Raw genomic sequence first — 27,076 nt, forward strand, 5'->3', positions numbered from 1 at the left:
TCCTCCCTCCCCATACCCTCCCTCTGGGCCATCCCAGTGCACCAGCCCCAAGCATCCAGCATCATGCATCGAACCTGGACTGGCGACTCATCTCATACATGATATTACACATGTTTCAATGCCATTCTCCCAAATCTCCCCACCCTTTTTATTTTTGATGAAGTTCTTTCCCAAAAGCAAGACTTGACTAGATGGAAGGAAAAAATAAGGAGCAAAAGCATGGGGCCCTAAGGCAGCATGGAAATTCGGAGGGAAAGAGACAGTAAGAGCCACCACAGATGTAATGGAAGACAAATTTCCATTTCAGAATTTTGTTTAAGGTGGGGGTCCCCATTTTCCCTTCATTACAACTGTTCTTCCACCCCCAAATGCATTCTCTTGGCTAACAAAGCACCATTTGGTGGTTTCATACTAGAAACTGTGACTGGGGATGGAAGGCATAAGTGGCAGAAAACAGTTTAGTTGTAGCAATATTTCTCATCAAAGGATGAAGTTACCAGGACCAACATCCATGCCCCAGCTTAAAAATTAAAGCATTTTTTAAAAGCTTGTTTTAAAAAGAGAGATAGAGAAAAGAAATTGTTCTGCACAAGCCTGTTCTGCACAAGTTCTGCACAAGCTTGGTAATTTTAATAACAAGATCAGTGAGATGCTCTATCTGCAATACTCTGAACATCTAAGTCTACTGATGCTGGCTCCAGGCTGGCTCTCTGGTCACACAGGCAAATGGTCTGACCTTGGGAGGCTCAAGCCCCACAAGAGGCGAGTGCTTCTCGTGCAGAGGACACTCAAGTGACAAAAGGCCAAGCTCTCCTTTCACTCTGCCTTCCCCAGTTCAGAGAGGCATGAAGACCTAAGGTATTCCAGACTGAATCGCCAGGAATGGGTGCTATTTTGATGAGAACTGACTTAATGTGCATTCCTCTAACCATCTCAAACATTTAGCTCTGCTCTGTATTCATGCAGTCTGAGCAGAAAAAAATTCCGAAGCAAATCTTAGTAGTCAGAAGGTGGAGGGAAGTTGGGAAAGGGCTGACAAGCTCAACATGATGAGTACCAGTCCAACCGAAGTGCTTAACAGTACTTTACTCTCTTTACAGATTATAAAAGGAAATTATTTAACAAATGGAAGGCTACTCATACACAAGATAATGTATACAGTCCCTGTCCATATCTGTCATTCTACATAACTTGTCAAATAGCCTTTGGTCCCTAGTCTTCCTCAGGTTTTTTTTTTCCTTTAAAGTCCACCACAGAATAAACCTTTATGTTTGTCTCCATGTATCAGTTTCTCTGGCTGATCACTTGGCAAAAGAAAAACTCGTGTTTCATATTAAAACTAACAAGAGATATGTTTCAATGAAGAATGAAACTATAAACTTTAGAGAAAATGAGATGGTTTGGGGGAAGTCAAAGTTTCATTTCACATGCACTAAAGCAGAGTGCTTCATACCTTAGGGATGCTGCTTTTAAAGATTTTTGTTTTAACTAACTTTGCATTCATATTAACTAGGTGTGTAATTTCTTCTAGTTTTCAAAATATTACCTGTGTTTGATAGTAAAAGTTCTTTGTTATTAATTCAAAGTAAGTTTCAAGCCTCCCTTCACATTCCTACCTAGTCTTGGACCATGGAACTACCTATGAATTGTTTCTCTCCTGGACTCTTTGACCCCCGAGTTATCACATATTGTGGTGCCCCACTCGAATGGCTTCCTTCCTTTTCTCTGCAAAAATCACTGTCTTCTTTCAAGATGCAGTCACCTTCTTTAAGACTCTACATAGCTGGAAGCTTCTTTCCCTGTTTTCCCGTTAAAACAACTTGCATAGACCTATATCAGAGCCCTTGTTTCACTGTGTAAATAACTATTTTCATAGCTGTCACCTCTCCTTCAAAGAATGTCCTACCCACTCCCAGCTTCCAGAACAGGGCATGGTACATGGCTTGTACTGAGTGATCCAGTGAATGAACAAGCATGCACTGATTGGGTGGACGACACATCAGTGCATATACTATTTGGTAGGACAACTATACATCCTGGTTTTCCCAAGACAAGTCTGGTTTACACCAATATTTCAGGGCAAGAGAATCCCTTTCACACTCAAAAATGTCCCAGTTTGAATAATAAACTATATGCTCACACTAAGTTCAATTACTCATGCCCATTGCCCTGTCTGCCCAGAACTAGGTCATCTCATTTTCCAGTTTCTCAATAACTTTTCAAATTAATCATTTTTAATTCTTAAAAATTCAAAAGTATTAGTTGTTCTCTGTACTCACATCTAGGATCCATGCCCCAGAAAATAAAAATGGTGTGCTGCAAAATAAGAACACACTGGTTTCATTCCATTTTCTCATCAAATTTCTATCTAAACCAACCTCTGATACAAGTGATGACACCGAACCAAACCAACCTATCTCCTCTCTGGTTGAGGCTGCCCATAGTTGGAGTAAATGGAAAATTGAGCCTGCTCACCCAGGTTTTGTGTTTGCCAGCCACATATCCACTGCCCAAGATTACAACATTCATTGTCTTATTGATAGCACAGAAGCCCTGACTCAGTAATTACAACATAAACTAATAAATCTGCCCAGAAAAAAAAAATCTCTTTTCCACATCATTCTACCCAAAGTTTGAACAAAACACTTTTGAAACACCAAAGAAAATCAGGACACTTCTTTCATGGAAACATAACTGTGGTCTTTCACTCTACATTCTTGAATTGTATTTGGACTCAAAGATATCAACACAACCTCTCAAAGCAAAGGTAGTCAAGAAATATTCCAAAGGTCACAAAAGACATGTCTAAAAAATTGCCAAACTAATTTTTCACACTGAAACTAAGAAAAACACGTTTTAAAATCTACATATGAATAAACCTCAAAAGATCTGAAATATATCCCCTTAATTAGATCACTTAAGAAAAGATTACCATAATTTTTTCTAATTTTAAAAACATTATTTCAGAGCATGAAATTAGAGGAAAACCACAAAACAAATATGAACTAAAAGGAACATTAACCCCCATGTAGTTAATGATTTTGCTTAATGAGGATAAAGCCTCAAATATTTAGCCTCTTAAAGTTTCTCTCATTATCTATTGATTTTCATTAATACTAGACGTGCAGGGCAAAGAAACATAAACCATGACTCACTACGAAATGTTTGCCCAAATCTGCTATGAATTTATTTTCAGGACAAAGTTCATGAAAGGCCAGTTCCCCAGGTAAAGTGGATTAAATACCTTCCAAAGGAAAATAAAATCAAACCACTACCAAATGGAAGCTTTCTAAATTGTATTTGGGGACATAAAATGCAATTTGACAGAAGCCTTATAAACTGTGGTCAATGCCCCATCTGATGAGAATTTCTGTGGTTTTGTTTTTTCCCATACTAATGGGTTTGTAATTTATGGTGACATATACATGTCTACACTCTGTTGGATATGTACATACACAGATAAATATGGTGGTATCTCCTTATGTAAACTTGCTGGGAAATAATTTTGTGATTTAGTTGTATCTTTTTAAATCATTGAGTTTGCATTAAATATTTGACAGACTGGTGCCTTGTGGGATACGATTTGGAAACTATCCTCTCTCTGATCTTTACCAGATGTTTCACTGGTGATATTTCGGCCTCAAGAGACAAAGAGGATATTAATGTTAATTTTATTTATTTAATCATATCAGGCAGATTTGCTAAAAGGAAAAATTCAATATTTTGGTAATTTACCAACTCTTCAGAAACATCCATAGTAGCAAAAATGTTTTGAAGATAATTTTATATTAAAAGCAGAAAGGCTGCATGCATGGTAGTTGGAAGGAAAAACACTATATTACCTTTAGAAATGGGAATAATGTGACAAATCTGTCAGTTCCACTTTTAACTCAAGAGGCAAAGAGGTGGCAATGACATTCATTACTCAGCACAGTCTCATCCCAATCTTTAACTAACTATTAATTGTAGAGAGAGAATACTCTGAATATGAAACAGACACTCGGTTGAAAGCCTTCTGCCACTACCAGAGCTACTCTGTAATTTTATCTCATCTTGAATTTTATTCCAAGGGAACACGAGAGTACCCTAATCATTGTCAGGGCATTAATGATAACGAAAATGTACTTTCTATTAAACAGTGCCTCCCTACACCTTACCTGAGATGACAGGGTAGGCTTTCATCTCTCTTGAGTTCAATGTCAGAATGTGGAAGCTTTTAGAGCACTGATTCTCACCCTTCTGTACTTTAGAATCACCTGGAAAGCTACATCCCCGACCAATTACATCACAGACTCTGGGAGTATGGTCAAGTTATGGGTATTTCATAAATCTTTTCAGCCAATTCCAATGTCAGTCAAGATGGAAAACCACCTCCTTGGAATAAGTAGACAATAGCCAAACAACTTATTAGTCTTAGAATAATCACTTAAATTTCCTAGGTTTTTTTCTCATCTTAAAAACTGTTATGTATGGAACAGAGTTAGACTGTTATACTCATTGATTTTCTTTTCTTTTTAGATAAAAATTTATATTTATAGTTGTAAAATATTTCAAATGAGCAGCAACACATAGAGAATATTATAAGATACCTATGACACCTGTATTACCACCACCAAGCTAAAATAATTGTAATACTTTTCCATCTTTGTTTCATTTCTGTTATTCTTTGGATAAAAGATTAAGCAAAATCCCTACATCCCATATATTCCTATTTCTTTTGTCTCTAGAAGTATCTACTATCCTAAAGTTATCCTGCCTACATGATTTTATTGTATTTTGTACTACGTATTAAGTAATTATGTATCTATGTATCTACAACAACTACATAACACTGCTTAGCATATGTTTAAATATACATAAATTGTATTACACTGTATATAACCTCTTGCATATAATTGTTTCATTTAATATTGTTATCTATTTATCCATGTTATTTATCAATATATAGATACATCGGTTTATATACAGTACATTAATTTTCAATTTCTTCATATTATTTCATTAGGAATAAGCCACAGTTTACTGATGTATCTTATCTATGGACAGATAAGTCATTTATAATTTTTTAAAAAACAAAGGTATAATAAAAACCTCTTTGTATGTCTTCCTGACACCAAAAGTTGCTCCAGGGAAGACACTTAGAGTTTTGTTATACATTCTCAACTTCATGTTTGCTAGATAGTCACAATTTTTTCCCCAAAATAGTTAGACTAATTTACTCTCACTAGTTTCTCCATATTCTCCAGCATGTGACACTATGAGAATTTATTAACTATTGCCAATATGAAGATTATGGAGTGATAACTAATAGTTATGCTTAGATGATATTTTTCTGAGGTTCCTTCTGTTCAGTTAATTTGTGATCACCACATCAATGCTAAATCTTATCAAAATAATAAAGGATGTGGGGGGAAGAAGCCTTCTTCCACATTTTACAATGAATTTACTTTTCCTCAAGAAATGTCTTACATGGCTAAAGCTGGCTCATGAACCCATAAATCAGGCCATAAAAGAGGAATGGGGACATGGCCCCAGCTCTGTATTTATTTTCTTGTATTCCATAATCCAATGTTACTTAAAAAGCAAATGACCCAATAGTCAAGCCAAAGCAAATACTGTGAATTTTGCCAGGCAAAATGCCTGTGGAGAAATGAGTCAATTCATACAAGATTCAAAGCTGTCTTTGGTCAGTGACATTTTCGTGAAAATCTGTGGGTGGGTAAAAGTTTTGCAAAATTCCTTTTTGCTATTGGATAAAATTCATCCAGGAAAAATAAGCAAAATTTAAGTGGTGACCCACATTCCCCCTAATTCCCTTATTAACACTCCCTAACCTCCCAGCACAACTGCTTTCTATTGTGTACAAAGGCCAGGATCAGTGTTTCTGATCCTGGCAGTGGAACCCTGCCCCTCTGCTAACTTTGCTCTGATCAGATAGGCTTTCTCATGATAAGTACTAGCAGACAGAGTGTACCCGGCCTCATTCAGAGCACATCTTCCTGGGAATGCTTTCTAGGTGTTGCACACTCTTCGATTTAATGGCAAAAAGACCTACTATGTTAAAAACATTCTCAGTGAGCACTCTGTTGGAACACTTAATGTAGCTAACATTAGGGATGGTTAGTGTACATCTATGGGCTTCCCTAGTAGCTCAGCTGGTAAAGAATCCTCCTGCAATGTAGGAAACCCCAGTAGGATTCCTGAATTGGGAAGATCCCCTGGAGAAAGGACAAGCTACCCACCCCAGGATTCCTGGCCTTCCTTGGAGGCTCAGATGGTAAAGAAGCCACTTGCAATGCAGGAGACCTGGGTTCCATTACTGGGTTGGGAAGATCCCCTGGAGGAGGGCATGGTAACCTACACCAGTATTCTTGCCTGGAGAATCCCCATGGACAGAGAAGCCTAGCGGGCTACCACCCAAGGGTTTGCAAAGAGTCAGACACGACTGAGTGACTAATCACAGCACACAGTGTACATCTATAGTATTGGGTTATACTTTATGTTGTCCTTGAGAATCCCCATGGACAGAGAAGCCTGGCAGGCTACCATCCAAGGGGGTGCAAACAGTCAGACACGACTGAGTGACTAATCACAGCACACAGTGTACATCTATAGTTTTGGGTTATACTTTATGTTGTCCTTTAATGAACATGAAACAGGGATTTGGGAAAGAAACTAATTATAAAGCTTCATTACTTGCTCTGAGTTGATAATTTGAAACCTTATCATCTCAGAAAAAAAAAATTGAATTCAGCAAAGTTATACCTGGAAATGCTCAAAAGTTTTGATACTTCTGAGATTCATCAATGTTAAGGGTGGTCTAAGCTCAGGAAGGTCTAAATAGAATAATATCACGCCTACAAGTTGCTGTATTAGTAGACAAAAGTGAATGGACTCAGGTATTTTTTAATATAGTACTGATACATTCCAGTTTCTGATTTAACTGAGGTCTGTCTGCCTGCTAAGGCCTTTACCCCTCCAGCACTTTGCCATTGGCTGGGAATATCTTTGTAATCAAGGCTAAGATTGAAAAGAGAGCAGCTGGTTGACTTTCCAGAGAAGCAGTAAGAATGAGATCTACAGAAGGGTGGAGTTGTTTGGGTGGGAAAGAGAAAAGAAACCATTCTCTTCTTCCAGTAAGTTAACCAAGTAATAAATTAGCAATCCTCCCCCAGTTCTGCCACCTAAAGTCCTGAGTGATCTAAATCCCAGAGTTCTGGGTAAGGCTGAGGAGTTACAGTCAGAGACTCTGAGAATGTGTTCTCCCATGCATGAAATGGAATTTGGCATCAAGGGAGGACACCAGTGGTAGCCTCTTACTGTAAGCAGGCTGTCACTGAATAGCCCTTTCACACACCCTTCTTTTACCATGACTTCCAGAAGCTCATTGGGCTGCCTGTAGTCATGGTCACCAAACACAACTGGGTCATCACATCTTTCCTGGGTCAATAAGCTAAGTGAGTGAAAATGATGACTAACTCTAACTGTGGTCCACAGAAAATTAATAGCAGTTAAACATAAGTAAAACAAAAGTGGACTAGGCCTTTTAATTTAAATTACTCCTAGTCTTTGCAGCATGTGACACAGCCATAAAAACCCAAAGATCACTTCATGTCTCCAAAAGAAGAACGTGGTCATTTCACTTGGCAAAGATCTTGAGCTTTGAATCAACTACTATCAGTTTCTAAAACGTGAGAGATGAAACAGATGAGTTTTAATAGTTCTTTCTGTTTGGATTCTGAGAGTGCAAAGACTGGTTTTGCAAAAGGCAGAAACATGCATCTTTTTCAGATGTGCATCCACATTACACACAATATGTCTTCTCTCCATGGGCTACAACTTGAGAGGATTACTAAACTTTCAGAGCAAAATTATTTGCTACCAGTTAACTACAACCTTACAAATCAAGCAGATGACATGTAGCAACATAACAGTTTTCAGAAGACAGAATGCTCATGATATGTATGTTTTATGGGAAAATGGATGTCTCCCTGCTAAAAATATATAGTCCCAAGATGAGAGCTACAACATTAGTCAGCCCCTAAGAAACCCTGTACTAATACATTTGCACTATAACATGTAAGTTAATGCTTTGTGGGCCTTGATCTGATATGCTATTAAATCTAGCAATCTAAATTTTGCAAAGATTTCATCTAGCAGTGGGGGTGGGCAGACCAGGGGAGAGAGAGTAATCATTTCCCATACCCATCTTGAATAATATCATGAAAAACTAGGCAGATGCTACAAACATTCACCTCTCAGCTTATTCTTTCATTGAAGCATTTCTATTTTTAATAGTCATCATGCACTTTAGCAAAAGTCAACTTTACAAAGTTATACGTTTTTTCAAAATCTGGGAACAGTGGGAAAATAGGGAAATCCTATTGCACAAAAATTAATTTTGCAATGCAAAAAAAAATTTTGGGGGGATAATTCAAGCCTTTATGTTTATTTCAGTAAAGCCAAATCCAGCAAACTATTTTCAGCCAGGATTAGTCAGAACTAAAAGGTTGGACTGTTTTCCTTCAGAGACTGAATGTCTCTCTTGCCTGCAACAGGCCAGTGTGTTCCAAACAGAGTAAATGGAATTGCCTTCAATTGCTTGTCTCTTTCTGGCATTTTTAATGCAGAACCTTACTGACAGAGTAAGGTTTTGTTGGCTGGATTGCAATTATTCTTTTCAGTCATATAACCTGGCATTCTTACAATATATCAGCTTCAAGTTTTCCTTAAGAAAAATCATAACATGAGGCATAATGTAACGACAAGAAATGCAATTTCATTCCTCCAGAAATTCTTAAAACCTTTTCAAAAGTACCTACTGGATGGTGAAAAAATTGCTTCTAATACTTGCCTTACAACTACCACCTGTTTGGTTTGTTTTTACATGAATCTGACAACTTGGCCAATCTATAATCAAACATTAACATGACAAACATGGGCCGGATTCTTTATTATCAAGACATACTACAAAAAGAAGGGACTCTGGCTGTGGGGCCACCATCTAAATAAGTTCCTTTTCAAAATCATATATATATATATATATATGTATATATATATATATATATTTCACACATTAAGTGACCTACAACATATTCAATATCCAGGAAATACCTATAATTCTCAGATTGTTAACTCTAAAAGAAATATTCTTGTCCATCTGGACTAACATAAAACACATGCTCTTCTTTTTCCAAGAGTTAAGCGAACTGTCTGAGATTGTGCAAAGCCACCCTGTGATCCCAAGTGTGATGTCCGGCTTGTAAACCCAGAGGGTTTCTGTTAGGTGTGAAATGACTGTGTAACCATTTAAAAGTTATATTATTCAAAAATAGCAAATTTTGCAAAGAGAGATAGTTCCAGGATTGATGCTGTGAAAGGGGGAGATGGGGAGAAAGACACCATGCCAACTTCTTTCAACACCAAAGGCACGGTCCCCTCTGGGTTCTTTCTCTTTATACATTTTCACCCAATTTCCTCTCCTTAAAGTTCAGGGAGATCGAGTCAGATTCTGCTCCTGTGGTATCCCTGAGTGTTTTAATGCTGGCTATAAATCATTAACTAGTCTCACAACCTTGGAGTGTGCAGTGTGCAGGCCCGTGGGTGTATGCAGCAACATTTTTACTAGCCAAGTTGCTAAGTGTGAGTTCCTTTCCAAATATCAGAACCATCACTCTAACCCTAATACTCACCCAGTTATTGCAGGGAAGGGGAAGTCACTGAATATTTACTTTGGAAAAGAGCTAAAGCTTGCTGGTGGTGTGGTGTGTGTTTCTCTGCCCTGCACATTTCAGCAACTTTAAGTTGGTGCCTGATGGGAATCAATTTTCTAAGAATTTGGACAGTGGCAGATGAACCTCCCCTGATCATATACATTTGCAGAAGAGAATCTAAAGTGGAGAGATACCCCAGCCATTAATAATTAAACAAACTTTCCCCTTCCTCAGGCTGAAGAGGAGTCAAATCTCATGGATACCTAGACCTCCAGCACCCAACCTCCATAAAAGAAAACACTCCCCAACTTGTGGCAGAGTTTGGAAAACCACATACATCTCCAATGGCTCCAGGGGGCTTTAGCAGACTCACCGAACACTTGTTGGGCTTTTCCCCCGAGTGAACTCTCATGTGGATCAACAGTTTATAGCGGGCATTAAATGGCTTGTACCTTCGAGGACAACCGGCCCAGAAACAAGTGAAGTCTTCCCCTTTGCGCTGGTCTATATGAACCTTCTCGATGTGCCGCACAAGTTCCTCCTGCTGGTCATACAAGGCACTGCAGTCGATCCAGCGACAGCAGTGCTTGCCCCCAACGTCATCCATCTCCCCATCCTCCTCCAGGGCGGCCTGAGGCAGGGCCAGCGGCTGGGCCTGGTGGACCAGCTCTGGGTGATGCAGATGCGGGTGGGCATGATAGGGTGGCGGGGGGCCTTGGGGCTGGGGCGGCGGTGGCAGAGGAGGCAGAGAGGGTGCGGGGGGCAGGTCCAGGACGCTACCAGGGAAGTCATCCAGGCGCTCCGTCTTCAGCAGGCCGGCCGCGTGGCCGGCAGGGTCCGGCAGGCCGTGCTGCACCACCATGTTGTTGACCAGGCCGGGTTGGAGGCCGCCGTGCTCCAGCTGCTGCATGCGCTCATACTCCAGTGCACCGTCCTCATCGTAGGCCGGGAGAGCTAGGCCGCCGCTGGCCACCCGCACACCCTTTTGGCTGCTTGGCATTGAGCATGGCTGGGGAATACAGCTGCCTCGCACTCCCAGGAAATGCCCGTAGACCTCAGGCTGTGGAGACATGTTGGCGGGGGAAGCCCTCGAACCGTTGATGTAGGCGACCAAGGATGTGGGCGAGGTGCGGATGATGGTATTGAAGTCTATCCCGATGCCATCGGACAACGGGGACAAGGACAGTGCTCTCTTCTTGGAGCGGGCCGAGTGGGACCTGGCTGAAGAGTGTCGGGGACTGGGGTAAGGAGAGTGGCTATTTTCCATACCGAAAAGGTAGGGTGGCAATGAGTTAGAGACACTGTTGCTGGACATGGATGTCCCAGGAGGAAGGCTAATTAGGTCCCCTAGATCAGTGCCATTCTGAGAGTTGTGGTTCGAGGAGAGCGAAGGGAGAGCCCTATAGCCGTGCGACCACTCTTGTTTCACGTTCAAGGTCGACTGACTTTCTGTCAGACTCAAATTTGAGGAGGCCAAAGACTCTCGTGAAATAAGGGACCTGGAACAGCAGCCGGAAGAGGGAGGAAAAAAAAGACAAACATTTTAGCAGGATATGGATTGCTTAATACTAAAAGAATATTGCACTAACAATCTGTTAAGTACTTCCCCTAATTGCATTCTCAGCTAAACACACATTCTTTGGCTAAGATAAAGCCCAAGACTTTTAGTTCCAGGTACATAACATTTTACCAAGATGAAAAACAAAGGCTAATGCTTATTGGAATAATAAAACAAAGATCTATTGTTATAAATAATCTAACACTTCAATGATAATAAATAGTCCTTGCTATATTTTTATATATCTTTTTTACGACAGAGAAAAATTAGAGACCTAGGAATAATTATTGAAAACCAAATAAACAAGTATTTATTAAGTACCTACTATGTGCAACACACTACAAATAGGCATTGTTAGGAATACAAGTCTAAACAGAGTCCCAGCCTTTCAATGAAATCTGTTTCGTAAGGTAAAATATAAACCAATGCTTAATTTGGGGGGAAAAAAAAGTAAATCAAAGTCAAAGGGTCATCCAGAGGATTTAATAATACTTTCACAAATTTGTTCTACTGATATCAAGGAATTATACATATTTCTATAAAAGACAGCAATTCACACTATAAGTAGTCAGCAGTCAGTCACAACATCAAATTAACTCAGAAATAAAAATTATATATAAAATACAGCTGTAATATATAAAGGAGTGACAACCTGAAGTCAAGTCATATTTGGAATTCTGCATGTGGGTCATGCAAGGTTTTAATTACACCTGCAGTTTTGGATCTTCCATGAGCTGCTGTCCTCAAATCAGAGCAGATTTGCACTGAGAACAAAGCATCTGCTTTAATTACTGTAGCAACAATTCTCCTCCTGTCCTTCTTACCCTTTACAAAACATGCCTCACATGTCACAACATTTACCTGAATATCAAAATGCTTTGTGTTGTAGTCTAGCCACTTTAAAATTCATTTTGCTTTAACCATGATATCATCACTTTAAAACTCACTGAAGAGAAAAGCTATGCCTTTTGGATGGAAACATTGTCCCAAAGAGGCTAGACACAATTCACCATACTCCCAACTCAGAATGCTGCTACTGCTAAGTCGCTTCAGTCGTGTCCGACTCTGTGCGACCCCATGGACTGCAGCCTACCAGGCTTCTCCGTCCATGGGATTCTCCAGGCAAGAATACTGGAGTGGGTTGCCATTTCCAACTCAGAATAGTGTATATTAAAAAGCCAGCTTTTTAATATGTGCTTTTATTGGCTTTTTACAGTCTTTTTTCTGACAAAAAAAATTTAAATATTGTACAGAATGTCTGTCTTTCCCAGGATGAGCCCACTTACTACTTCCAGCTGTTATAAAGCAACCTGTTGCAAAAGAACTGAGGGAAAATAGAAGTATTCTTATCCCATCTGTTCCTCTTACTTCTTTTCACAAAATGGAAGCCAGGAACACTGTTTCCTACAAGCATGAGATTAGCAAGAAAACATCTCGACTCTGAAATGCACAGTATTAGGTGAGAGATTACACCATTGTCAATCTGGTGTTTTCATCCAGTGAAGTAATGTTTACCATTGACAAACACAGCAAGAATTTAAGTCCAGTTGCCCCTAACACAGATTTTCTTTTCTCTGTCCAGATCCTTATATTTGGGCTGAAGTCCTTTGCAAGTCCCAAAGTAGTTTCTGAACCATCTGCTTTTTAATTCCCCATGAATGCTTTCAATTATTTTCTCAGCACACCCACAGCATGTAGCTCTCCCTGCAGATAACTCCTGGTGATAGGATGTCAAGGGCCTTTTAGTCCTTTCCCCAGGGAGATTCAGGAATTGCTTTCAGACCCAAGTCAAATCAGTAGTCATGTCATATATAAGGCAAAGACAACTGACTTTGCTTTACACCCTGAGGTTGAGGTGGTTTATATAACATTCTTAAATGGTGCATTTGCCTGGTCACTGTCATACCAGAGCATTTCAGATTTGTAAGCAGTGAATTTGTTCAGTCACTCAGTGTCCGACTCTTTGTAACCCCACGGGCTGCAGCATGCAGGGCTTCCCTGTCCCTTACTATCTCCCGGAGTTGGCTCAAATTCATGTCCATTGAGTGGGTGATGCTATCTAACCATCTCATCCTCTGTCACCCCCTTTTCCTATTGCCTTCAATCTTTCCTAGCATCAGGGTCTTTTCCAGTGAATCAGATTTTTGCATCAGGTGGCCAAAGTACTGGAGCTTCAGCTTCAGCATCAGTCCTTCCAATGAATATTCAGGGTTGATTTCCTTTAGGATTGACTGGTTTGAGAGATCAAGAAAGGAGATCAAACCAGCCAAGCAGTGAATAGCAGGTAGGAAGTATTTTACACACCTGTATATGTTTTGCATTTGAAATTATACTATTTGGTTTGAGGGCTGCCTATAGTAAGACATGTTCATTTGTTCCATTGTTAAGAGCTGTTCCTTATTTTTCTTAAAATACACCTAAATATGACTTGATTTAAATTTGAGCATAATTCCATGCAGGCACATTCCTTAAGTCCTTAGATATCTCAGTGTTCTAAGACAGTTATCAAAATTTTTTCAGAAAGCAATTCTATGTCCTGTTCACTAAGGCAATAATATGAATGGAGAGCTCTCTTCTTGAACACTTAATAAGAACAAAACTTCCAACAAATGGCCTTTGCCTAGCAGCCCACCTCTCTTCTGAGCAATTACCCAGATCTTTCAATATTTCAAAATTCTAATCCATGAAACCTGCCCCAAACATAGTAGCTCTCAGTAAAAGCTCTCTTTCCAGAAAAATTATATTCTGTCTATATTGAACCTTTAACATAGCTAACTTCAGGCATCTGTGAGTGTTGTCTTCCTCAATAAAATTCAAAGACCTCCAATAAAAGGTATTATTTTTATCTCTGCCAGTACCCACCAGAGTGTTAGATGAAGTTTGCCCCCCCAAAAAAGTGTTGATTAAGGTGAGTAAATTAATGATAACCATTTTTAACTTACAAAGTATTTTCCCTATATATTATTCCACTTAATACAGCCTGTGAAGTAAGCAAATTGGAATTTTAAAATAACCTCTGTTTTACAAAGAATAAAACCAAGATTCTGTGAAATTCCTCCCAATGATGCAAAAAAAAAAAAAAAAGGGGAGGGGGGCCAAGAATCCTTAAATAAGTACAAACAAAGCAGCAGATTTGATAAACAGTCACTTAGTTGGATCAGATATATCCTCTGTTGTTTTCCCCATATCATACCCAACACATGGTCCGTAATGCTCATCTTGATTAAAAGATCTGGTATAAGAGACTTAAAGTCACACAAGCTATAAATGGAACCCACATTTTCTGTTTTCTTTCTGAAACAATATGTTGAATGATTGAGAAGGATTCCAAAAACTTCTTTTCTATAATCCCTGCTGCTACCCACACCAGGCCTATGGGGAAGAAAGTGACAAAGAGCTGTGGTTCTATCACCGTACTGAGAGAAATCTCCATTTCTGGATGTTCATCTAATCCTAAGCATATTATTTCCTGGGACCAGTTAATTTGAAGCTATATGTGAAAGAAATATAACTCAAACAAAATGCAAGCAATATGAAAAACTTAAGAAATCATCAGTGAAATAGGTTAGGATGGCTGGTGAAGCAAGAGCTCAGTAACTCTACTGGGGCCATAAGAGGTGTGATGACCAAGCCAAAGGGTTCAAAAGAAATACTTACAACAAGGAATTCCTCAAAAAGGGGCACAAGAAAATGACTATATATCTATATGTATACATATATATACATATATATGTCATGAAAAAGAGATATGCAACGAAAGAGTTACAAAATTGATCCAATAAAGTATTACTTATAATACTGAAATAAACGGAAACAAATGCCCAGTTAAAAAAGACTGATAAAAATTAGAGCTTTATTTATATACTTTTTAATAAAATGGAATCTTGGGCAGGAAGAAATCATTATATGATGATAAAGATTTTTTTTAACCACAAAAGATTATGACAAAGGAAATTGGTTATATTAACTGAAAAAAATAAATATAATACTGTGTAGGTCACTATGATGTATATGTTTGCCTACTGGTGGCTCAACAGAATCCGCCTGCAATGCAGGAGCTGCAGGTTCCATCTCTGGGTCAGGAAGATCCCCTGGAGAAAGAAATGGCAACCCGCTCCAGTATTCTTGTCTGGAAAATCCCATGGACAGAGGAGCCTGGTGGGCTACAGTCCATGGGGTCGAAAAAGAGTTGGACACGACTTAGTGACTAAACAACAAGAAGAAGGATATATGTCAAAATTTCACCCATGGTTGCCTGTGAGTGATGGGATTCAGGATGACTATCATATACTGTCTGGTGCTTGTCCACAGTTTTCCACATCTTCTACAATTAGTAAGAATTACATAGATAATCAGGAAAAACAGTAATAAACTTGACAGTTTTTTATAGGACAATCATCACTCAGATTGAACAGTTTAAACTTCCACCCAGCCTCACCATCCCAACTCCTCCTCCTCGCCGCACCCCCCCACCCTTGGGCATGCTCCCAACAGATAAAACACAAAGCTGATGCTCTCTCCATCCTATCTTTATCTCTAGATAGCAAAGTGCCTTCAGGTTTAACTGTTGCCTCCTATCCTCTCTCTCCTCTTATGGAATACACAAACCAGTTTAAGTATCACAAACAAATGCAACCTTTCCAAACTGCTAAAAGTGAATTTGATATTTTACCAAGCTCTTTCCCAACTCCTGTTTCTTTGTTCATCCTGCAAAAAAATTATTTCCATAGAAGGACTCACAGAATACATAGTTAAAACATATGTTAATGCATCTCTAAGATGTTGTCTTTTAAGTATAAAAATTTATGCTAAGGAATCAAAGATGCTAGAGAACACTGAGATAATGACCCTTCCCTGCTCGACCCATGAAAGGGACTGCACTAGATACATGCATGGTTGGAGCAGCCTGTGCCCTGCCTACCTTTAGTTTCTCCATTAATTATGACTTTCTGCCTTCAAGGCATGGACTGGACTTGCCACAGACAGGAAGCTGAAGACTTCCCAATGACACCTACCCCATGAGTACAGTTAATTTTACATGCAATACTCAGCAAGTCTGAAGAGTCCCTCAAGGCATAATCATCAACAGGAAAATGACAGAAGCAGCTTTCCATCACACACACAAAAATCTCAGGTGAAAAAACACATTCCCATCTCATTAAAAAAATTGGCATAAAAAATCATCCAGGAACTGTGATTTCAGAGTCTTGAATAGCAGCTAGGACAGTGCAGAGACACAAGAGGGAGAAAGAAGAAGAAAAGAAGATGGAAGGGGAGGAAGAAGAGGAAGAAATAGAACCCAGAACTGCAAGGCATCTCAGCAGATTCCAGTCCCCAAAGAAGGGTACAGAGGTCCACAGAACAGAGGTCCAATTCCTTTGCAAAATCACAGTTACAGCAGATCCAGGACGCAGGCAAAAACTTTGGATTGTATTTCTCCAAGAAGACTACTTGTAAAAGATGAAATAATTCATTTCAAACATAGAAATAGACCTTACACATTGCAGAGTATTTTGGTTTTATGTAGCCTGTAATATCAACCTTGAGAGCTATAAAAATCTGTCTGAGATAATTTCCCTATTTAATTATCTCCCATGAGATAGATATATGGCATTTATTGAACCTACTTATTTCAGCACCTAATCAGGCATTGTGTTGAAATGTTATGTAACTCACACATGAGAGTACGTCTTCCCAGGTACATCATAAAGTCTGAAAAGTCACAATTTCTATCTTTAACTTTTCAACTATCTCCCTAAACTTCGACTATTGTATTATGCAGAACATAGATATTTAAAATACTTGGTTAGACAAGTGAATGGGTGGATGGACAGACAAAACAGACTGTAAAGCAACCTTAGGACACTGCAACATGAACACTGAAAAACGAGCAGCTAAGACAGATGTACATGGAACATCTTATCTTTCCAGGCCATGATGTGACCTTTACCAGGAATCAAAATATTAATATACTGGTATTTATTTAGTCACTGGGGCTTCTCAGGTAGTGCTGGTGGTAAGGAACCCACCTGCTAATGTAGGAAACGTAAGAGAATGCAGGTTCAGTCCCTGGGTGGGGAAGATCCCCTGGAGGAGGGTGTGGCAACCCACTCCAGTATTCTTGCCTGGAGAATCCATGGGCAGAGGAGCCTGGCAGGCTACAGTCCATAGGGTCACAAAGAGTAGGACATGACTGAAGCGACTTAACATGCACACATTTAGTCACTGAGGCCCCAAAATCTCAAGGTTGGCATTAATTTCACTCACACGTTATGACAGAAAGTACTAAATCATTCTTCCCAGTTAAGATGGTATTATGGCACACACAGTTTTTATACACCTTCCCCTACAAAGCTCAAAGTAAAAGAGCTGCTTGAGTGAGTGAGAGAGAGAATGAGTGTGTCTGTATGTGTTGTGTGGGCACGTGTTCAGGAAGAAAAGGGAAAACACTCATGGGTGTGATTATAACATAAGAAGGGGGAAAAAAAAGTAATTTGAGACCTGGTATCTGAAGGAGGTATATTCAGGTTGGCTGCATTCATTGCCCTCTGTAAGCTAGGACTGATCTGGTTGCATGCTGTAGAGACCTGGCTTGCTGGAGGTGAAATGGGTCCCAGTCGCTGAACCATCATGGGACTGCTGGTGACCACTAGATTGTTGCAGCTGCCTTTTCCAATGGACTTGCACTGAGGCCCAAAGCCAAGAGCCCCTAAAAACAAATGAATCAGGTTAGCTTCCATGTCCCTTACATCAGAAATCAGTAAATACACATATGTGCAAACTTACATCAGGACTCATCTTTAAAGACAGTCCTTAGATCATCTTTTTTTTTTTTCAGTATTAGTGATACCAAAAAGCTTTCTGTAATTCCAATGAAAAATCCATAATGCTACAATAGAAACCCTTCTATAATCACCACTCATACAAAATATGCTTACATTTTGCTCCTTCTACATTCAAGTGTCCAGTTATATTAAGAATCATATTTTATCATCTCTTTACCTAAAGGGTTAAGGTGGTAAGTAGGTGGGATTACTTATATCAAACCATGTGTTTTCCAAAATAGTTAACATCTTAAATTGCCCAGCAAGGAAAGTTGACACTACTGACAAAAACTTGTTTAACTGGTTCACTTCATTCAAGTCTGGCCTTCCAAAAAGCCTCTTTAAAAGGATATAGTCTGGCTGTGTCTCTCCAATCTTTATTTTTCCTCTTCACCCTGATATATTGCCATTGGACATATACCCAATTTTTTAAAAAATCAGGATGAGACAGCCTTAAAACATTATTTTAAAAGTAGTATGTTAACCAAATTTGACATAGATTTTTCATTTCATTAGCAACAATCTTTGAATGTAGTGAAAATTTGGTACATAACCAGAAGGGAAAGAAAAAAAAAAAAGAAACCCTCAAGAATCTGTGCCGTTACGGAAAAGTGAAAAGCAAAGAGGAGAAAGGTAAACACTGCCATGACTCATTTAAAAAAAATAATAATAGTCATTGAATCATTCTAGACATTCTTTTTACATGGATACACTTTTTCAAACATTTTTTGCAAACTACTTGGTCAAGTCTCAGTTCCCATTTCTGGTAAATGAAAAGAAATATGATCCTAGGTTTTCTGGCAAATTAGGCTCTAAAGTTTTCTCACCAAATTCCTCATCTTTCCCATTGATATATTTGGGATCAAAGTAGTAGAAAAGCATCACAGTAACCTTCCTTACTTAGCTTTAGAGAATATAATATTTTATTTTGTCTTTTTAAAAATTAATAGCAAAAAAAAAAAAAAAGACTTTTCCATCTTTTGTAACATTCTCTTCCAAGAGCCCACAAAACTAAGGATAAACAAGACCTTAGCATAATCACTAACACTCTCATCAATGAACTCACATCTCCCAAGTGCTAGGAGAGTCTCAGCATCTTTAGCAAGCAGGAAGCCTTCTCCAGTCCAGGCCTCTGGGAAGCTAAAATCCAAGTGGTAACTGACTTGCCCAAGGTCACACAGGGATTTACTGACAGAGCAGAAACAAATTCTATGAGAGTGCATTTTCAAGGCACCTGTGTGTTTAAGTTTAGGTGCTGGATGCTTTGTTCCTTCCTTGGATACTTTTCAAGATCCTACAGAAACATCTCCTAATTTTTTCCAGATACACAAACCAGAATCTACCCCTCTCCCTGCTGCTTATATCTGACGCATCTTCTTGTGCCTTGAAACATCAGCCATAGATAGTCTCTCTATTTTCATAGTTCATATAACACTGTACCATCAGGGTTTCATCTTGATACCAAGAGAGTGGGTACATTTTTGTGCAATGATCATAAGCTTAATATATTTTTAAATTCCAACAAGCTACATGCAATTTGATTTTCAAACTCCCTTTTTACCTTGGAAAAAGGCAATGTCCAGTATATAAGACACTTGAATTCCATCCGCAGGTTCCATCCCTACCAGCCACTGCTACTAAAAGCAATATTAGATGTCAGGTATTCTGTCCAATTCAGTGTCATATATTTAAGGAACTCACTCATTTCATGCCTGTTTCCTTCACAATAAAAAGGTATTAATATCTACCTCTAAAACAAAGACATATTAGCAGCTGGGACAGCATACCCAAGAAATGCTATTTGGTGCCAAAGCATATTAATACATCATTTCATCAAATCTTAGATGCCATATAAGTCATACCATTATTTCATATATCAGTAAAAACATCAAACTGGTACATGGTGTTTCTATTTCACAGATACTCTGATGTGAAAATAATGCACACCTTAGAATAAATACCAATAAGATTGCTGAAAAAATTATTTTTACGCTTCTCTTGCTCACACTTTTCTCTCTGCTAGGTACAGCCTTACCCTAATTTGTCTACCTAGTGATCAGCCTCTCTCTTCAAGGATCATCTTCCCTATGACTCCCTTCACACACTACCAGCTGGGCAAATCTAATCAATTCTTCTTTTCGTTCCCCCACAGTCTTTTAGAACAAATTTGCCTCAGCACCTTCAGGGAACTGAAATGTTTACATGACTGTCATCCATTTATACTTGATTGCTTTTTAGAGACAAAGCTCTTGCTTGAGATATCACTGCTTCTTTAGCACCTAGCCTAAGGCCTGTACAGTACACAATAAAGTCTGTCAATGAAGCTAAGAAAGAATGAAAATAAAAGATTTTAATATATGATATTAAATACTGAGACATTATTTCCACTAAAGTCTTCCTGGTCTTCTTGTTTAAAACCATGCCATTTTTCAAAAACAGACTCCAACTAAGTCAGTCCTTTGATATTTCTCCACAGTGTGCCTAATGAGAGGTATGGATGGAAAATGAAACTGTGGAAGTAGTAATTATAAATCCATCTTCCTAGGCTAGAATTTGACAGTGGTCAAGTCTGCCCTGGTAACCCTATACCCTGGATTCTCACATTCATAGTACTTTTTCTCTGACTGTAATAAAGAAACATTAGTCCTCCCCTCCCCAGTGTCTCCATCATTTTCACAATAACACCTCCTACTCCTGAATTCACTAGTCAACTTGAGCTGTATCTAACCATAGAGGAGTGACAACTTCTGACAGGTATTACATTCAGTGTCCATGAAGCTAAATTTCTTAGAAACATATTATATTTGTGGAGCAGCTTTAAGAATGTTCTGGAAAATGGCATCATCACTCTCACACGTGGAGACAAGTAACACTTTGACCAAGAACCACTGTGCTCAATGCAAGCATCTAATTTCAATTTTTTTCATAATTCTGGACAGAATGAATACCTCCAAGTTGCTCACAATTGTCTAGTGTATTGTAGTTTGGGCTCTGGAGACAGCCTGCTTGGGAACCCAAAACCCAGGATGGTTGTGTGACTTAGACAAATTACTTAAATATGTGTGTTTATCTCTATGTCTATGTCTTCTCATTTGTAAAATGGAAATGGAACACTACTTCATAAGGTTGTTGTGCATCTAGTATTAATTATACACACAAAGGACTCCACACATTGCCTAGCACATAGTAGGTACTGAATTGATGTTGGTTGTGATTTTTGTTGCAGCTGTTGTTATTATTGTTCATGCCTGTCATCACTTTTTTCCCTGCATTCTTTCTTGAAGTAAGAAGAAAACAGTTCTTTGTAATTCCCTGCATAAAACAAGATACAAGTAAATGATACTATTTAATTCTTTACCCATTTCCAATGTTCTTTCTGCTTTGAGCCTGGAGCCAATTTTTTTTAAAACCAGGTGTCATCACAGATAGAAGAAAAGTTTTCAACTGGCCAAGTCTGAACGTTCCTTGGCTTGTCATTCCCTGAAAACAAACCATAGAACTTTTCTGACTACCAGATGTGCCAACTACTTGTGTGCTGGTTTTCATTTTTAAATACTGCTTATTTTTAGAGACTGTACAACGTTTTTTAAAAATGCGTTTACTGCTCAAATAAGGATTAGAGTGGATGGCATTCTAAGTACCACATACATCCTAGCCAAAATCGCTGCATGTTGGTGGGAAGTACAAATGATTTGCATTTCCTGAACTGAGAGGTCATCTTAGCAAGGCCGTGTTTTTAATTAACATCTTCATTAGTTAAAAGAGTTCTCTTGAAGTCAAATAGCTGACTATGTTGCAATTACCCCTGCTGAGGCTGCATCTTTCAGAACGATCTATGTTTATTCACTGGTTCCTCTAAAAATGACACAGATATTGGGGGAACATAAATGACACATATATATGAGAGGTAGTAAGGAAAAGTAATCAGTTCTTTTTGTGGTTTTTATTGTTCATTCAACTGACTAATCAAATGCCAACCATGAGCTGGGCAGTCCCTGGAGACAATGGTGAGCAAGACAGACAAGAGTCCCATCAAGAGTCCCATCAAGATTCCAAGAGTGGCCAATGAAGAGGAACACCAAAACAGCCATTCTATAAAAGACAGCCCTGCTCCCAGGTTGGGTCATATGAAATGTCTTTCTTTACAGGTTAAACATGATCAAATAAGAGCAATTTCTATATGGTTCAACCCAACACATATGCAGAGTGTTTTGGAAACAGAAATAAAGCATACCAAGATTTCAGTCTGTCTCACCCATCCACTGGCTGTGTGACACTGAGCAAGGTACTTAAAAGTCTCTGTGCTTCAGTATCCTGTAAGGTCCCGAGGAAAGTAATAGTAGTAATAGTAATAGCCCTAATACATAGGGCTCTATGAGGATTGAAAGGGTTAGTATATATTATCATAACTTTACCATCTTTAAGGATCAGGGTTTTCTTCCCAGTCTTTCATTATAAAACATTTCAAATCTACAGAATAGCTCTAAGAACAGTGCATGAATCTTCTAATTTATCAGTTGATAAATTCCATCTGTTGATCTATCTAACCATCGTCCATCTCTCGCTATATATAAGCCTATTATTGTTTTATTATGCCCTTCACCCCAAAATATGTAACCATAACACAATCATCAAACTAAGACATTTAGCAATGATATAGTACTAGTATTTAATGCACCATTTATATTCAAATATTACTAATTGTCCAATAATAACCTTTAGAGAAATTGTTTTCCAATCCAGGATCATGAATTTCAAAGAAATATTTTGCAGAAGTGGATCTTCAAGAAAGGAATGGTAAATCAGTAGACACTAGGGAGCTGTAGGTTGTTGGAAAAGTAGAAAATCGGAGAAAGAAAAGAGGAGAGAGGTAACAGCAAACAGCACAATAATTAAAAGCATGGATCTGTACGCTAGCTCCACCACTGAATGGCCGTGTGACCTTGGGCAACTTACGCAAGCTTTCTGTGCCTCAGTGTTCTGAGCTCTAAATGGAGTTAATACTACTATTACTTACCCCAAGGAGTTGTTTTGAGGATTAAATGATCTAATATAGGTAATATATATATAGGGTCTGGGACTTATGCATTATAAATGTTAGTTATATTTTATTAAAGAACTCATTTATGGTACCTTTCTGTTATTTCTAGCACCTCTTTTCTTGAATGACTAAGGACTGCATGGTGATACTTCCCAACCCAAGACCTTCCACTTGACATATCCCCCTCCGATGGACTGCACACTTCAGGCCTTTCCTCACTCCCATCTTATCTTACTCTTAGACTCTCCCCAGCTTTCATTCATACTCCTCCCTGGAACTAGAGATAAATTCTTGCATACTAAACATACTAGGCTTATTATACAGTGTTTTATCAAATTTGTAATGTTTTACTGCAGAGATATAGCAGTGACAACTTTCATGAACACATGTACATACTCACATGTGTTCATGAATTGGTAGTAATGTGTTACTCTGAAATATTAGTAAAGTATGGGCAAATGGCTAAGAACACCAAAAGAAGAGAATCAGAATGAAATTGCTAGCTTCCTTATTCAGGAACAACACATTTAAATTTAGTGTATGTTACAGTCAAAACTGCACAAAACTTATGAGACAAAAGGACTACTGAGTAGAACATCCTGCCTCCATGGTGCTAATAACTCCGTAGAGATAAGACGTACTCACCTAGGAACAACCAGATAATGATACTTGACTACAAGAATAAAGCATGAAACTGAAGTACAGAGACAGGAGTTCAGAAAAGGGGGAAATCTCTACGTACCGGATAATTCACTGAAGAACAATCTTAACCAAAAAAGCACGTCTTTTAGGAAGTCCAAAGGTTTTCAACGATAACAAATTATGTGAGGTCATGGACAAATCCACAGTCAAATAACTTTGGGAAACTCTAATTAACCATATCCCTTTATTACAGGTCTTCTCAGAGCCATTATAAAATGTAAATGCATATAATAAATCTCTGAGGGGAGCAAATAATATACAAAATATATTTGTTTAGGGTGCTTTTTTTCCCCTATGACTCACCCAAGAGTAGCATACTAAAAGCACACTCTTTAGAAAACAATAAGCTAAAACTGAAAGACAAATGAGCACATGAATGAGGAGATAGTAAGGTGCACACATGGAAACAGCAGGGAGGAGGCATGGCATGTATTAAGGAAATGAGAAATCAGAGTTGCCTGCAAGAAGGGGATCTCACCAGAAAAAAGGGAGAAAATAGAGGACTTGTGGAGTCAGGTTGGTGGGCCTGAATTAACAACTGGACATTATGTATTCACCAATGGCATTACTTCATGGGAAATAGATGGGGAAACAGTGAAAACAGTGTCAGGCTTTATTTTGGGGGGCTCCAAAATCACTGCAGATGGTGACTGCAGCCATGAAATTAAAAGATGCTTAATCCTTGGAAGGAAAGTTTTGACCAACCTAGATAGCATATTCAAAAGCAGAGAGATCACTTTGCCAACAAAGGTCCATCTAGTCAAGGCTATAGTTTTTCCAGTGGTCATGTATGGTTGTGAGAGTTCGACTATGAAAAAAGCTGAGTGCCGAAGAATTGATGCTTTTGAACTGTGGTGTTGCAGAAGACTCTTGAGAGTCCCTTGGACTCCAAGGAGATCCAACCAGTCCATTCTGAAGGAGATCAGCCCTGGGCTTTCTTTGGAAGGAATGATGCTAAAGCTGAAACTCCAGTACTTTGGCCACCTCATGCAAAGGGTTGACTCATTGGAAAAGACTCTGATGCTGGGAGGGATTGGGGGTAGGCAGAGAAGGGGACGACAGAGGATGAGATGGCTGGATGGCATCACCGACTCAATGGACATGAGTCTGAGTGAACTCCGGGAGTTGGTAATGGACAGGGAGGACTGGTGTGCTGAGATTCGTGGGGTTGCAAAGAGTTGTACATGACTGAGAGACTGAACTGAACTGAACTGAACTGAATGGCACCAAACCTGGCTGCACATTAGTGTCACCAGGGAAGTTTTTCAAAAATGCAAATTCATAGGCTTCACTTCAAACCAGCTAAGCCAGATGCTGTGCTGTATTTGGCCTGCTGACATGCACCTGGAGCCCTGTGCTACAGATAGTGGTGCATCTCAGTAGAAGCCAAGCTCAGCCATGATTAATCTGGTGGAGATGAGGATAAAGGATGGAAGAGTACATTAAAGACAAGCTGGACAAACAATGAGGAGAAGCCCACATGGTGATAAATGACAGCATAAGAAAGCAATGGTTAGGGAAGCAAGTTAAAAGATTATATATTATATATATATAATATATAATATAATTATATATTGTATTTATATATTATATATTATATATCATATAATATATTATATACTATAATTGGTTGATAAAAGATTTAGGAGATAAAGTTTAAACTATCATCTGTAAAGCAGCCAGTTAGTGGGAAGCTGCTGTATAACACAGGGAGCCCAGCCTGGTGCTCTGTGATGACCTAGAGGGGTGGGATGGGAGCCAGGAGGGAGGCAATACACATAATTATGGCTGATTCCCATTGTTGTATGGCAGAAAACAACATAACATGGTAAAACAATTATCCATCAATTAAAAAATAAATAAACTGGAGGAATCAACCTGCCTAACTTCAGGCTCTACTATAAAGTCACAGTCATCAAGACAGCATGGTACTGGCACAAAGACAGAAATATAGATCAATGAAACAAAATAGAAAGCCCAGAGATAAATCCACGCACCTATGGACACCTTATCTTTGACAAAGGAGGCAAGAATATACAACAGAGAAAAGACAATCTCTTTAACAAGTGATGCTGGGAAAACTGGTCAACCACTTGTAAAAGAATGAAACTAGAACACTATGGCAACCCACTCCAGTGTTCTTGCCTGGAGAATCCCAGGGACGGGGGAGCCTAGTGGGCTGCCGTCCATGGGGTTGCACAGAGTCGGACACGCCTGAAGCGACTTAGCAGCAGCAGCAGAACACTTTCTAACACCATGAAAATGAAGTTGCTCAGTCGTGTCCGACTCTTTGCGACCCCATGGACTGTAGCCTAACAGGCTCTTCTGTCCATGGGATTTTCCAGGCAATAGTACTGGAGTGGATTGCCATTTCCTTCTCCAGGGGATCTTCCCAACCCAGGGATCGAAACTCAGGTCTCCCGCATTGTAGACAGACGCTTAACCATCTGAGCCACCAGGGAAGTCACATACACAAAAATAAACTCAAAATGGATTAAAGATCTAAATGTAAGACCAGAAACTACAAAACTCCTAGAGGAGAACATAGGCAAAACACTCTCCGACATAAATCACAGCAGGATCCTTTATGACCCACCTCCCAGAATATTGGAAATAAAAGCAAAAATAAACAAATGGGACCTAATTAAAATTAAAAGCTTCTGTACAACAAAGGAAACTATAAGCAAGGTGAAAAGACAGCTTTCAGAATGGGAGAAAATAATAGCAAATGAAGCAACTGACAAACAACTAATCTCAAAAATATACAAGCAACTCCTGCAGCTCAATTCCAGAAAAATAAACGACCCAATCAAAAAATGGGCCAAAGAACTAAATAGACATTTCTCCAAAGAAGACATACAGATGGCTAACAAACACATGAAAAGATGCTCAACATCGCTCATTATCAGAGAAGTGCAAATCAAAACCACAATGAGGTTACCATTGCACGCCAGTCAGAATGGCTGCAATCCAAAAGTCTACAAGCAATAAATGCTGGAGAAGGTGTGGAGAAAAGGGAACCCTCTTACACTGTTGGTGGGAATGCAAACTAGTACAGCTACTATGGAGAACAGTGTGGAGATTCCTTAAAAAACTGGAAATAGAACTGCCTTATGACCCAGCAATCCCACTGCTGGGCATACACACCGAGGAAACCAGAATTGAAAGAGACACGTGTACCCCAATGTTCATCGCAGCACTGTTTATAATAGCCAGGACATGGAAGCAACCTAGATGT

The 27,076-nt window shown here is 39.0% G+C and overlaps 1 protein-coding gene across 3 annotated transcripts in view; it reads right to left on the reverse strand.

Moving 5' to 3' along the window:
- Positions 1 to 27,076, reverse strand: part of GLIS3 (GLIS family zinc finger 3) — a 507,521-nt gene that overhangs the window by 319,051 nt on the left and 161,394 nt on the right. For 2 of the 3 annotated variants that reach the window (XM_010860705.1, XM_010860703.1), the window contains 2 exons: positions 17,773 to 17,980; positions 10,087 to 11,212 (listed from right to left, as the gene is read on the reverse strand). In XM_010860705.1, the coding sequence (XP_010859007.1) occupies positions 10,087 to 11,212; positions 17,773 to 17,903 (1,257 nt within the window). In that variant the 5' untranslated portion in view covers positions 17,904 to 17,980. The remainder of the gene's footprint in view (positions 1 to 10,086; positions 11,213 to 17,772; positions 17,981 to 27,076) is intronic. The other variant, XM_010860704.1, reaches the window with a different exon arrangement.

Source organism: Bison bison, unplaced genomic scaffold, assembly GCF_000754665.1.
Source record: "Bison bison bison isolate TAMUID 2011002044 unplaced genomic scaffold, Bison_UMD1.0 scf7180017864469, whole genome shotgun sequence".
Lineage (NCBI taxonomy): Eukaryota > Metazoa > Chordata > Mammalia > Artiodactyla > Bovidae > Bison > Bison bison.